At 54.3% G+C, this 13,167-nt stretch overlaps 4 protein-coding genes across 4 annotated transcripts; 3 read left to right on the top strand and 1 right to left on the bottom strand.

Moving 5' to 3' along the window:
* Positions 1-670: 670 nt before the first annotated feature.
* On the bottom strand, positions 671-2,706 carry J4E79_009219 (uncharacterized protein; the record flags this gene model as incomplete). The annotated part of the gene is made up of 2 exons (XM_049358070.1): positions 671-1,180; positions 1,312-2,706. 2 exons carry the CDS (start codon positions 2,704-2,706, stop codon positions 671-673), a joined length of 1,905 nt encoding a protein of 634 aa, XP_049207669.1.
* A 1,988-nt stretch (positions 2,707-4,694) lies between these two features.
* On the top strand, positions 4,695-6,543 carry J4E79_009218 (uncharacterized protein; the record flags this gene model as incomplete). Its single annotated transcript, XM_049358069.1, has 2 exons — positions 4,695-5,356; positions 5,466-6,543. 2 exons carry the CDS (start codon positions 4,695-4,697, stop codon positions 6,541-6,543), a joined length of 1,740 nt encoding a protein of 579 aa, XP_049207668.1.
* A 765-nt stretch (positions 6,544-7,308) lies between these two features.
* Positions 7,309-9,210, top strand: J4E79_009217 (uncharacterized protein; the record flags this gene model as incomplete). The annotated part of the gene is made up of 5 exons (XM_049358068.1): positions 7,309-7,428; positions 7,481-7,763; positions 7,815-7,945; positions 7,991-8,644; positions 8,695-9,210. 5 exons carry the CDS (start codon positions 7,309-7,311, stop codon positions 9,208-9,210), a joined length of 1,704 nt encoding a protein of 567 aa, XP_049207667.1.
* Positions 9,211-11,071: 1,861 nt separating this feature from the next.
* J4E79_009216 (uncharacterized protein) lies at positions 11,072-12,852 on the top strand (the record flags this gene model as incomplete). Its single annotated transcript, XM_049358067.1, has 4 exons — positions 11,072-11,639; positions 11,691-12,334; positions 12,386-12,625; positions 12,676-12,852. 4 exons carry the CDS (start codon positions 11,072-11,074, stop codon positions 12,850-12,852), a joined length of 1,629 nt encoding a protein of 542 aa, XP_049207666.1.
* Between the last annotated feature and the right edge of the window lie 315 nt (positions 12,853-13,167).

The following is a 13,167-nucleotide window of genomic DNA, read 5'->3' as shown; positions in this document are numbered from 1 at the left end:
GTCTTGTTATGTTCTGATTGTACAGAAGAGTGTAAAGTCTGCGAAGTTTCTCCGTACGTGGTTGTTTTGTCTGTTCTTTCGGTGGAGTCATCGTCTGGCACCAACGTCATTTGTGAGTCTCTGCCCTTGCGACTGCTTCCCGAAGAACTCTCGCCTCCGGTAGCTAGATCCTCATGCTGCGTTGATGGCGATTTCGATTTCTTTCCGCTCTTCGTCTGCGCATTCTTACAGTGCCTAACCGGCGTCTCTGAAAAAGTTGAGTGGCCGCAGCCGACAAAGATGTAAAGTCGATAGTAGCACATTGCGTTGACGTTGACAACAAACTCTGTCTGGGAACATGGAGCTTTGTTTAAGATGTTGGTGTAGTGAGTGGTGATTGCTCGCTGAACACGCTGTTATGAAACGTGTACCAGTGGTGCTTTGTCTACTTCACCGCGGACATGTCTAATTTCGTATTGACAAAGACTCAGCTGAGGGTCAGACCCTGTGAGCAAACGGAAGTGCGAGTAAGAGCACACTATGACTGGAACGCATTGACACTTCTGTGTGCCTACACGGCTGTTATATTACAATTTTACATACAGTGAGGGTATCTTAGACAAACTACATGAAGGGTTTTGATACGAACACCTACGCTATGCTTGATGCTACATGAAATCGCGGAAATTCATCATGCCACCGTCTCCTTCTCTTTCGCGACATCAGGATTGCTTGCCTGTGCCTCAGGGTCGAGCGGTAATGACCCCTTACTGGCCCTCTTCTTCCGCCTCTCTGCGCGCTCGGCTTCCCTCTCGAGCCTCTTTGCCTTTTCTACTTCAATTCCAGTCTTGGTCTCCTCGTGCTGTTTGTCGAGCTTGTTACGCGTGATCAAGAGGCTGACTGCGAGACCCACAACAGCAAATGCGACGTAGAGTATCCACATGGTGCTCAGCGAGTCTGCGAATGCCTTTCGCGCAACAAACTTTTGCTCATCGGGGAGGGACTGAATAAGCCCGACGTTGGCGCCGGCGGAACCTCCACCGAACCTCGAAGCAGTTTCGGGACCGAGCGAAGTGGCCAGTTGAGACTGCTTCGACTTCATCTCGTTGTTGAAGATGACCCCACCTACAACGACCGAGATGGCGCTACCAAGGTTCCGAGTAAAGCCGAATGTTGCAGTCGCAGTAGCAATGTCGCGTTTCTGGGGGCATGTCAGCATCGGTAGACTAACGAATGGCAACTATGGTTGCTCTACCGCAACCCCGCCTCTAGTGTCATGTGTAATGATCACATGTGTAGGGCGCAGAAAAAGAAACTTTTGATGGAACTTACCGGTACGAGACTCTGGAGTGCAATGAGCGGTGATTGAAAGTTTGGACCAACACCAATTCCAGCAATGATCTGATAGACGATGATCTTGGCCCAAGAGCTATTGACGTCAAAGTCGATGAAAAGTCCAAAGCCCAGTGTCATCATAATCATGCCAAACCAGATCATCGGTAGATACTGCCCAGTTTTCTTGATGAAGATACCAGTAAAAGCTGAGAGGAATGAGAGTGAGACTGCAGTAGGCAATAGATACACTCCCGAAAGAATAGGTGTCGCGCCAAGCACAGCCTGGAAGTAAAGTGGGAGGAAGTAGTTGCCGCTGATGAAGACGAAAGAGTGGAAGAAGCAGGTAGCCAATGCAGCCAAGTTCGATCGCTTCGAGAAGAGATCGAGGGGCATGAGAGGATACGGTGCTACCCGCCACTCAATAGCGAAGAAGATGCCAATGACTACGGCTCCGAAGATGATGAGACACAGCACTGTGGCAGAATCCCAAGGATGTGAGATGCCTCCGAATTCCAGGCCGAGGAGCAGCATAATGACTCCACCGACCATGGCGAGCGAACCCAGCCAATCAACAGCTTTGAGGCCTTCACGGAGCGGTGTCTTTGGTGTCTTGACATCGAGGAAGAACAGGAGGATGAGGAACGCAACACCGTCGAAAGGTAGATTGATGTAGAAGCACCATCTCCACGAGACCTTTTGTGTGAAGAGACCTCCAACGACAGGTCCTAGGGAACTCGCCAAGGCCCATACACCACCGATGATACCAAAGTATGCACCTCGGTCCCGCACAGAGAAGAGGTCGGATATGGTAATGTTGACCAGTGTGATGAGACCTCCACCGCCAATACCCTGTATCACCCTTGCAGCGATCAACATGTCCATGTTGACAGCCACGCCGGCGAGAAGAGAGCCGACGAAGAAGATGGCGTTCGTGAGCAGCAAAATGGGCTTTCTTCCAAAGATATCAGAGATCTTGCCCCAGATTGGTGTAGCCGCTGACTGTGCGATGAGGTACGCCGAGCCTATCCATGTATATCCCGAAGCGCTGTTGAACTCTGCCGAAATCGTGGGCAGGGCGGTCGTGACGATGGTAATATCCAGAGCAACGAGTAGAACCGCCACAGCCAGAGAGAGCATGATCAAGAAGATCTGTAGTTTCGTTCTCTGAGGGAATTCATCTTGCGCGCCAGGTGCGCCCGGTGCAACAGCGGCGCCATTCGCTCCAGTAGCGCCCTCTTCTACAGCCTTCTCTCCATGTTGTGTTGTTCCGTCTCTCTCGGTGAGACTGACATCGGTCGAAGAAGAAGTCGTAATATCGTGACGTCCGTTCGGCGCGTTCGAGTCGAGGTGTGAGTCCCCAGCTGGGGCTGGCGCATCGTGTGTTGCGCTCATATTATAAATGCTAAGGAATGACTATTATAAAGTTTACGTGTGACGCGGCGGTGACATGTTATAAAGGCGCACACAAGGCTGAGTGCAAAACTGAGTGCAAAACGTTTGCGACAGGCGATGACACAAACTGGGTCGCTTTCGCGCCTCTCGGGGCTCTCGAACACCGACGCGACATGCGTCATGGCGCTACATACGGCGCTGAGATCGATCGCACGAGCTGGATCATTCCCGCTCTGCATTTTACCGGAAATAAATCCCAGGGGCTGCTGCAGTTCGCAGATAGCATAAATGCTCGCGAGATTGCTGTGCGAGACGATGTGCGACTGATAAAGCCCCTTTGACGTTCGTGGTCGTCGGAGAGGCGCTGCTTGGCCCTGCAAACTGATGAACCGTCCATGGCGAGGCTACTGTTGTGCGACGTTGCACAGACTGACCAAGTCTGCCACGCCGTTGGGGAACGCATGGCTTATCTTCGGGTTGCTACAGATGGTATTTCCATTATCGATGTGTGGTGGACTGCCATACGGCTGGAGCAGCGGCATGGACGCAGTGCCACTGAACAGCCGGGGGCAAAGACATGATTGCAAATGCCGTGGAGAGAAAGGATGGCAGGAGTACGACTGTACTTTAACATGTTGTGTTGCTGATGTTCACACCAAGGCCCTAACCAGATGATTCCTTTTGACCCCGACTCATCCCCACTGTAATACCCGTGAGTAGTTTGTTCTTCGCTTCTTCGCGCGCTCTAGGGTGAGCTATGATCAGCAAGGCGAGGGCTAGCAGAGGACCATTTCATGGTTGCACGCAGCACGGAGCTTGCGAAGGAGTTTGGTCCTGATACGAAACGTACTAAAGTCGTCTGCAGCCCTTTATTTTGTTATAAACTATGGCATCTGGCAAGGCGAGCAGTTTAAATCGCGCTTTAGTATTGGCGAAAACCCTTGATCCACGCGAGATGTGTGTCTTGACCAAGATTTAAGTGCTTTTGGCTCGTCGTGCTTTCTAAGCGGTCTGGAGGTACACCAAGAAGAGATCCAGGCAAGATTGAAGTGTTGAAGTTCGATCGATGAGCAGCGCGTCATTCTCCACAAAATCCCCAGGCGCCGAGAGAGGAAGCGCATGTGGAGGAGCAGGTGTTTGGACGAGAAGCATGGATGGTTTTCGTCATACTGCTGTATGCTGAGCATCGGTGAAGTGATGGAGCAGAGGCATCGTGTTGAGAGGCTAAGTGAAGGCTAAGTTAACCTGCATCTGAGTGGGGGGTGCATCGCAGTGCATGGCTTTGGCGTTCGCCGTCAACGTCGTTGGAGCCGGGGGAAACGAGCGTGAGCACACATGCGCAGCTGGCTCTTAAGGTTCTCAAGGTTCTCCGCAGTTCACTTTCGGCGTTGCTGAGGTGCAGCAATGGCCGGCGCATCTCGGAAATGAGGCAGCCCCCGGCACGGTGTCGCGACAGGATGTGAAAGGCGCCTCCACGCGAGGGTGCTAGCGACGGTCTAGACTACACATGCTTCTGTTGGGCATCTGCAGGCTGATCACCGAAAGGCCTTCTGCAGCTACCCCGTAGGTGCAGCGAAGCGTGCTTGGAGGGCAAACGGATGCGCAGCGGCAGAGCGGTCGGTCCTTTGTGGCTTGAAGGCGAGGGGTGACGTGAAAGGCTGGACGGGACCCCAGAGTAGCCCTGGTGTGAGGGTGCAGGGGCGCCTCTTCAGGTTTCCAGAGTTCGTGGCTAGGCCAGTGCCGCTACTCCGCTTCGTGGTTCTGTCTCGACAATCTCCGCACCTCCCACTGCTCAACAGCTGCCTTTACATCCGCCGTTGCGTCGTCAGCCCGATTCCTGGCCACGCTCCACTGCACCTCCGTCCCCGCACGCCCATACATACCAAGTCACGACCGCATGTCTACGCCGAACAATCTGAGATTTTCCCTCGCCGCCGCCGGGCCCACGCTGTGATAGATATTGAGGCATTGACCCGCACCCGCCCGGTATGACGGCCATGCTGTCGCTCCCGCGAGACAACCCGCCCTTCCAGCGCTCGCCCTCGTCCGCGTCCCTCGCCTACGACACCTACACGCCCATCCGCAAGAACCAGTACTCGCTGCCCGACCTGCGCTCGCCGTCGCTGAGCGGCTCCTCGCGCACCTCGTCCATGCACTCGACGCCCTCCAGCAGCGTCTCGCTCGATCCCAAGTCAGACGAGTCGAGCAGCGAAGACGATGGCCTGGCGTTTCCCAATTACACCTCGGCGCGGCAGTACAGAAAGGGAAAGGGTGTTGCAAAGGGCAAGGGCATCAGTCACGGCGTCACGCCCATCGACATGGCCTCGTTGAAGCCTGCATCCTCCGCCATGCGCCCGGGCTCGCTGCCTTCACCGTCGCCGACCGAAGGCTTCTCCTCCGATACTCCCATGACCACGCCCGACCCGATGCCCATGTCCGAAGACGACACGGCCGTGCGCAAGGAGCCCTCACACCACGTCGACTACCTCTCGTACGAGTGGCGCGAGGAGGACATCTGGTCGTCGTGGCGGCACATCGTCGAGCACCGCAGCGTCTACGGCGAGCGCTCCAGGCTCGAAAATGCCTCGTGGCGAACGTGGGCCAAGGCCCAGTTTAAGCTCAAGACCATCTCGCCCGAGACATTGAATTGGTGAGTCCCGAATATTTCGATCTGCAGCCACGGCAGGGGTGTCGATCACCCCCATCCGTGCACCATCTTGCAGATTTTTAACTCTTGGGCACTGCTAACGAATCACCAGGCTCAAAGACGTTGACGTGACCTGGCTGTACGGGCCCATGCAGCCTGCCTCAAATCGCTTCTGCTCGCAGCAGAATTCGGAGCCAGCCAGCCGCCTGTCCAAGACGAACTCGTTCGTCAATGGCGTCAAGAAGCCAATCCTCAAGAAGCGCAGCATGTCCGAGGCCATGCTGCAAAAGTCGCTGTCGTCGTCGTCACTGCTGCAACAAGCGGCCGAGTCGGTGCAGGCCCAGCAAACAACCGGTGTGACGCTGGAGTTGCGACGGCCCCGACCAATCATCGGCCGTGTAACCCCCGACTTCCCCACATCTTCGACATTGTCCCGAGGCCTGCTTTGGGAAGGCACGGACTACTTCTCCTCAAAGTCCACCTCCGGACTGCACACTCCCGATCACGGGGAGAAGCGGCACATCCGCTTCGACGACAAGGTCGAGCAATGTATCGCCGTCGAGTGCAAAGACGCCGACGATGAGGAGGATGACTGCAACCACAACCCCTGGGCCAAGTACCAGGAAGCGGATTCCTCGTCGGACGAGGGCGTCGTCATGATGAAGCGGTCGCGCCGGAAGAAGCCTCTTTCACGGACTGCCTCGTCCGTCAGCATCAGCACGGACAACAAGACCATTGCTAAGCTTCCATCGACGACGCTCAAGTACCGGACAGACTCTCCCGACGTTCCCGAGACGCAGCAACATCACTCCCTCGCCATGTGGAAGTCGCGCAGCGGGCTCTCTCCGTCGCCGTCCTCCGAGACCCTGAAGCCGTCAAATCCATCACGAAATTTCCTGCTGGAAGAAGACGACGAAGAGAGTGAGGAGTTCCTCAAGCCCTCTAGCGCTTACGGCTCAAAAAGGGCCGGCACTCCCACTGCTTCGGATCCGTACTCATTGCGCCGGAGTGGGTCGTCAGCCTCACTGGAAAGCGGCGCACTACGAAGAACACCATCCGGCATGTTCATGCCATTTGAAGGCGACGAAGAAGAGCCTTTACCACCCACTCTCATCGGCAGAGTTGTTGACACCGTAAATACTGCACGCGACATAGGCCATGTCATATGGAATGCGGCATGGAGTAATTAGAACTTTGACTTTAGCGTATGGCGTTCGCGGCTTTGTACTACTTGCGGGATGGACTTGGGAACAGGTAGCATACATACGCAGACCACATCTTACGACCTGGCTAGGCGGCGGAGTTTTGGGAATACCTACACTGAAGCGCCGTTGGCTGCATGCATTGGTGTGACTATGGTTATAGCTCACCTACAATCGATACCACATACGTTCAATGACAGTACTACTGGGTGATGCAGTGTGTTGTGTTGGTCGTACAGCGCATGAGCGTGATGGATGCGAGTTTGTTGTGCACAACGTGGCCTGTTTGAAGTATCTCCTTACGATTCGAAAAGCAGCCTGAACTGTATTCCTTATCTTGGGACCTTTGGATTCGGGGTTGACGTGTGGAGAACACGTTTGTTCTTCCCGAGGTCTGCACTAGCGCCGCGGACACAGAATCCTGGAAAGAGCGATCGTGAGCAAGCACCTAGACAGGTGCATGGGTTAATAGCACTACTTGATCACTTCACAGTAATTACATGTAATCAACTGCTCGAGTGAAAGTGTATCAGATCTGGCCAGCTGGCGTGAAAGCCATTCGAGAAGCATCCATAACCCTGGAGCATAACCGTGCATGGGTGCGGCGCTAGTGGGGAGCTCCAAGGGCCCGCTTCCTGCCACATTTCACTAAGGTGGCCTTTCTGTGTACTGGGCATTTAACTGTCACCTTGCCCCAACGTTGAATCCGTGAACTCTTCTCCTCCACTTCAACCCTCAACCAAGGCAAGCACAATGCGTTTTGCAATTGGCGCCACCGTTGCGCTCGCTGCCGCCGTTGTGCGCGCAGACGACGCCAGCTCTTCCGAGTCAGCGTCTTCTTCCTCGACCACGGTCGCAAAGCCAACCTTTACTGTACGTCTCTGAATCAGTCACGTAGCCGAGGCTCTCTCTAACACTCGTGTAGCCCACAAAACTCAAGGCACCTTTCCTCGAGCAGTTCACCGACGACTGGGAGTCCCGATGGAACCCCTCACACGCGAAGAAGGACGTCAAGGCCGATGACGAGGAATGGGCATACGTTGGCACTTGGTCCGTTGAGGAGCCTTCCGTACTGAAGGGTATGGAGGGTGACAAGGGACTGGTCATCAAGGACAAGGCGGCTCACCATGCCATCTCCGCCAAGTTCCCCAAGGCCATTGACAACAAGGATGACACCCTTGTTGTTCAGTACGAAGTCAAGCTTCAGGGTAGGTTTTCCTGCCAAATTTGGAATATCATGTTATTCTAACAACGGACAGATGGCCTCGAGTGCGGTGGTGCGTACATGAAGCTCCTTCAGGACAACGCAGCCCTCCACGCTGAGGAGTTCTCCAACGCTTCTCCCTACATCATCATGTTCGGACCCGACAAGTGCGGTGCTACCAACAAGGTACGACACTTCTCTCAATATAGCCAACTACGCTGACATTTCTAGGTCCACTTCATCTTCCGCCACAAGAACCCCAAGACCGGCGAGTACGAGGAGAAGCACCTCAAGAACCCTCCCATGGCTCGTATCGTCAAGACCACCAGCCTCTACACCCTCATCGTCAAGCCCGACCAGAGCTTCGAGATGAAGATCGACGGCGAGTCCGTTCGCAACGGAACCCTCCTGGAGGACTTCACCCCCTCTGTCAACCCCGCTGAGGAGATTGACGACCCCAACGACACAAAGCCTGAAGACTGGGTTGACGAGGCCCGTATCGCTGACCCCGAGGCTACCAAGCCCGAGGACTGGGACGAGGATGCGCCGTTCGAGATTGTCGACGAGGAGGCCACCAAGCCTGAAGACTGGCTTGAGGATGAGCCCACCACCATCCCCGACCCCGAGGCTGAGAAGCCCGAAGACTGGGATGACGAGGAGGACGGTGACTGGGTTCCTCCCACCGTTCCCAACCCCAAGTGTGACGAGGTCTCTGGCTGCGGCAAGTGGGAGCCTCCTATGAAGAAGAACCCTGCCTACAAGGGCAAGTGGACCGCTCCCTTCATCGACAACCCGGCTTACAAGGGCGTCTGGGCCCCCAAGAAGATCGCCAACCCTGACTACTTTGAGGACAAGACCCCTGCCAACTTTGAGCCCATCGGTGCTGTAAGTTGACTCCATCTTGATTGCACAGACTCTTTGCTAACATGCCGTAGATTGGTTTCGAAATCTGGACCATGCAGAAGGACATTCTCTTCGACAACATCTACATTGGCCACTCCATCGACGACGCTGAGAAGCTCAAGGCCGAGACCTTCGATCTCAAGCACCCCGCTGAGAAGGCTGACGAGGAGGCCAACAAGCCCAAGCCCAAGGACACACCCAAGTCGCCCTCTGACCTCGTCTTCAAGGATGACCCAGTCCTTTACGTCAAGGAGAAGGTGGCCCTCTTCCTCGAGATCGCCAAGCGCGACCCCGTTGAGGCTGCCAAGTTCGTCCCTGAGGTCGCTGGTGGTATTGGTGTTATCGCTGTCACCATCTTCGCTATCCTTGCCTCCGTTCTTCTCGGCTCCGGTGCCGCTCCTTCTAAGGAGCAGGTCAAGGCCCAGGCAAACAAGGCCAAGAAGTCCGCTGTTGACGCCAAGGACAAGGCCGCCGAGGCCGTCGCTACTGGATCTGAGAAGGCCCAGGCTGAGATCAACAAGCGCACCACTCGCTCAAACGCTTCATAGGCAGTATTGACTATTAAGTGAAAGGAGTAGTACCCTGTTGGGAGATACAGAGTACGAGGAACAGACTACCAAAAAGTGTGGTTCAGAGGGTATTTCTTCGCCCCTCCCCGATTGGATTCCTGATTTGCAGTTACACATCATTTCGAGGTTCTCGGCGCTATGATTATGTATTGAGGCTTTGTTCCTGAAAATGGGATTTGCTGCGCCCCGGGACACAGGCTGGGAAATAGGGAGTGTAGAAACATATGTTCAGATTTCATCGATAAGCCTATGACTTGTTTGGATGTGTGATGTTACTCGCCTTCTACTCGTGTCTCCTCTTCTCGCACGCTTGACTTGCCCTTGTCGCTAACGTCCTGTTCTTCATCGCCTGTATCGGCGAGATCCTCACCATTACTGTCATCGGATATCTCTGAGTTGCTGGTGTCGGGGTCCTCTTCGTCACTAGACAAGATTGCCTGTGGCTCATCCAGTACATAGTAGTCTTCAGTCTCGTCAATCTCGTCATCTTCCGCGTCTTCTACTTCCGACAAGCAGCGTATGCCTCCTCGTACTTCTCTTTGCGCCACAGGTGAGTCACAGCGTGGAACCTGTCGGCATAAAGCTCATCGAGCGGGCTGAGGGGCGGCATAATCGCAGACGTTATTGACGTTCTGGTAATGGAGTGGTGGGGTGACAGCCGTTATAGTAGAGATCTATCCAATCGACACTGACTTTGCGTCTCCACTATGCACATGTGCCCCGCAAAATGTAACCCCAAATCGACATCCCGGATGTGTTCCCGTATCCGTCGACCGACCATGGAGTTGAAGCGCCATCACGAAGAGAGTCCCGAAGTGGAGACGGTTGTATTCGACGTGAGCAATCATTTGCGGGATGCATCCATCCTTACGAGCCGTACTAGTATTGATATTTTGTAGACTGTCGATATCGATCAGCGCACCAAAAGGAACAAACACAGAGTCATTGGGGAAAAACGGTCGCAGTCTGGGCACCGTCGTCGCTAACAATTACACCTCTGTATTGGACCGTGTCTACTTTTGGAACGAACCTAGGAGTCGCTCCATGGTCAAAAGGCAGTCTGCAGCAACGATGTTCACGACAGCAACATCCGTAGAGGTACCAGATCAGCTATGATCTCGAGCCTGCACGCACAGAGCAATACGCCGCTGAGCATGCTACTCAAAAGTCTACTTTACCACGGGATACTGAGTAACAGCAACGGCTGCAAGAGGAACCCAATCTAGTTCATGCATCGCGCACTTCTGGATGTCGACATTGGAATGTTCTACGACCCTAACTATGGGAAGCATTTCTTGAATGTGCTGAACAATGTGTGGGACAAAAGTGTATGCACTCCTACGAAGAAGGTGCGGCTTCCCAGGATCCTTGGCCACATTTTCTATGTAAGAATATAGATAAAAGATACATTCTCCAACTCGACAGCCATATGAAATGTCAAGATGTGTATCAGTGTATATGGAAGTGGGGCGGTTGATGACATAAACGCTGCACACGCCGCGGAAGAGAGACCACCGACCTCGGGAGCTGGTTATCGACGGATGCGCACCTGGAATTGCGGGGAGAGTTCGGCTGTACACGCTGCTGCTATGAAAGGCAACCCGGATTCACTTTCCCTATAGCCGCAAGTGCCGGTTGGTTACTACGTGGTTTCTTCTTTGATTAGGTGCAATTTCTATTTCCCGATCCTGCAGAAGACTTGTTCAACTTCAATTGTGTCTTCCAAGGTTGCGTTGAGCTTACCTTGCTCCCGATCATGTTCTCTCGTCGCGCGCTTTCACGCCTCCCAACATTGAGTGCTCGCTCGTCTGTCGCGCGCGCGGCCCCTCTCTGTACGAGAATGTCGTCGCCAGTCAGCCAAAGTAAAGTCGCCGCACGGCGGCTGCATGCCACGGCGCAGCACCTGAAGCCCGCATCGTCAGCGGCCCAGTCGTACCCCATGGACCACGAGCCAATCCAATCGCCCGCGGACACACCAAACTTCCTCGACAACAAGTTCGTGGCATCGAAAGCAACACAATGGATAGATCTACATGACCCCGCGACCAACAACCTGGTTACACGCGTGCCGCAGAGCACAGACGAGGAGCTCAAGGCCGCGGTGGACAGCGCTGAGAAGGCCTTCAAGCCATGGAAAGAGACCAGCTTGCTTCACAGGCAGCAGATTCTGTTCAAATACACACACTTGATTCGCGAGAACTGGGACCGTTTGGCTGCTAGCATCACACTGGAACAGGGCAAGACATTTGGAGACGCGCGTGGTGATGTGCTCCGTGGCTTACAGGTTGCGGAAACCGCATGCGGTATCACAACACAAATGACTGGCGAAGTCCTCGAGGTCGCCAAGGACATGGAGACACGCAGCTACAGAGAACCATTGGGTGTTGTAGCTGCCATTTGCCCTTTCAGTAAGTGCACGACTGGCGGTAAATGAGGTTTGTGCTAATGTGCTACCCCAGACTTCCCCGCTATGATTCCCCTCTGGACCATCCCCATCGCTGCTGTTACCGGTAACACTGTCGTTATCAAGCCCTCGGAACGCGACCCCGGCGCTTGCATGATCCTTGCCGAGCTTGCGGAGAAGGCTGGATTCCCCGCTGGTGTAATCAACATTGTACACGGTTCAGCCAAGACAGTTGACTTCATCATCGACGAGCCCCGCATCAAGGCGATAAGCTTCGTCGGTAGCAACAAGGCTGGAGAATACATCTATTCGCGCGCATCGGCCCAGGGCAAGCGTGTTCAGGCCAACTTGGGCGCAAAGAACCACGCTGCTGTCCTTCCCGACTGCAACAAGAACCATGCTCTGAACGCGATTGCCGGTGCTGCCTTTGGCGCTGCTGGTCAGCGATGCATGGCTTTGAGCACTCTGGTCATGATCGGCGAGACCAAGGAATGGGTTCCTGAGATCGCTGAGCGCGCAAAGGAACTGTCGATGAACGGCGGTTTTGAGGAGGGCGCCGATCTTGGTCCCGTCATCAGCCCTCAGTCCAAGAAGAGGATTGAAGACCTTATTGCGAGCGCCGAGGAAGAGGGTGCGACTATCCTCCTTGACGGACGTGGTCAGAAGCCTCCGTCCGACAAGTACGCCAACGGCAACTGGGTAAGTCTTGCTGATATGTGAGAATGATCGCATACTGACTGGGCTGTTCAGGTCGGTCCTACCATCATCGCCAACGTCAAGCCACACATGAAGTGCTACACCGAGGAGATCTTCGGCCCTGTCCTTGTCTGCCTAAACGTCGAGACCATCGACGAGGCTATCGACATGATCAACGCAAACGAGTATGGTAACGGTACCGCCATCTTCACTCGCTCAGGTGCCACTGCGGGCAAGTTCCAGCGTGAGATTGAAGCCGGTCAGGTTGGTATCAACGTACCCATTCCCGTACCTGTAAGTTTTCTTTGTAACCAAACGTAACGAATAATCGCTAATATCAGCAGCTCCCCATGTTCTCCTTCACTGGCAACAAGAAGTCGGTCGCAGGCGGCGGTGCAAACACTTTCTACGGAAAGCCAGGTCTCCAGTTCTACACACAACAGAAGACCGTAACAAGTCTTTGGAGGAGTGAAGATGCGGTCGCGACGAAGGCATCGGTCAATATGCCTACACACAGCTAGTGGGGGGACGTGAAAAAGGATAAAGCATATGTAATGGATATGATGAGCATATAGCACTCATGAACGAATAAATGATGGCTAGCGCGCAAGGGTCATGTTCACGGGGAGCAAAGTGATGCAAGCCCACCCGAGTTAACAGTGGGAATCTTGGCGCGTTGGAAACGTCGGCAAAGCCGCGCCGTGCCTATCGAAGTGCTTGATGTATCCTAGGTGACGATGATAGTATCCACCGCCCCGCGCATAACCCATGTCGCGATCTTCCAAGCCTTTTGTTAAAGATGGGATTTGACACACGAAGAACAGCGGCAAAATGCA

Source organism: Alternaria viburni (assembly GCF_023758015.1).
Source record: "Alternaria viburni strain BMP 2772 chromosome Unknown scaffold_23, whole genome shotgun sequence".
NCBI classification, from domain to species: domain Eukaryota; kingdom Fungi; phylum Ascomycota; class Dothideomycetes; order Pleosporales; family Pleosporaceae; genus Alternaria; species Alternaria viburni.
The sequence above is the reverse complement of the archived record's forward strand: the minus strand, read 5'-3'. Positions and strand labels throughout refer to the sequence as shown.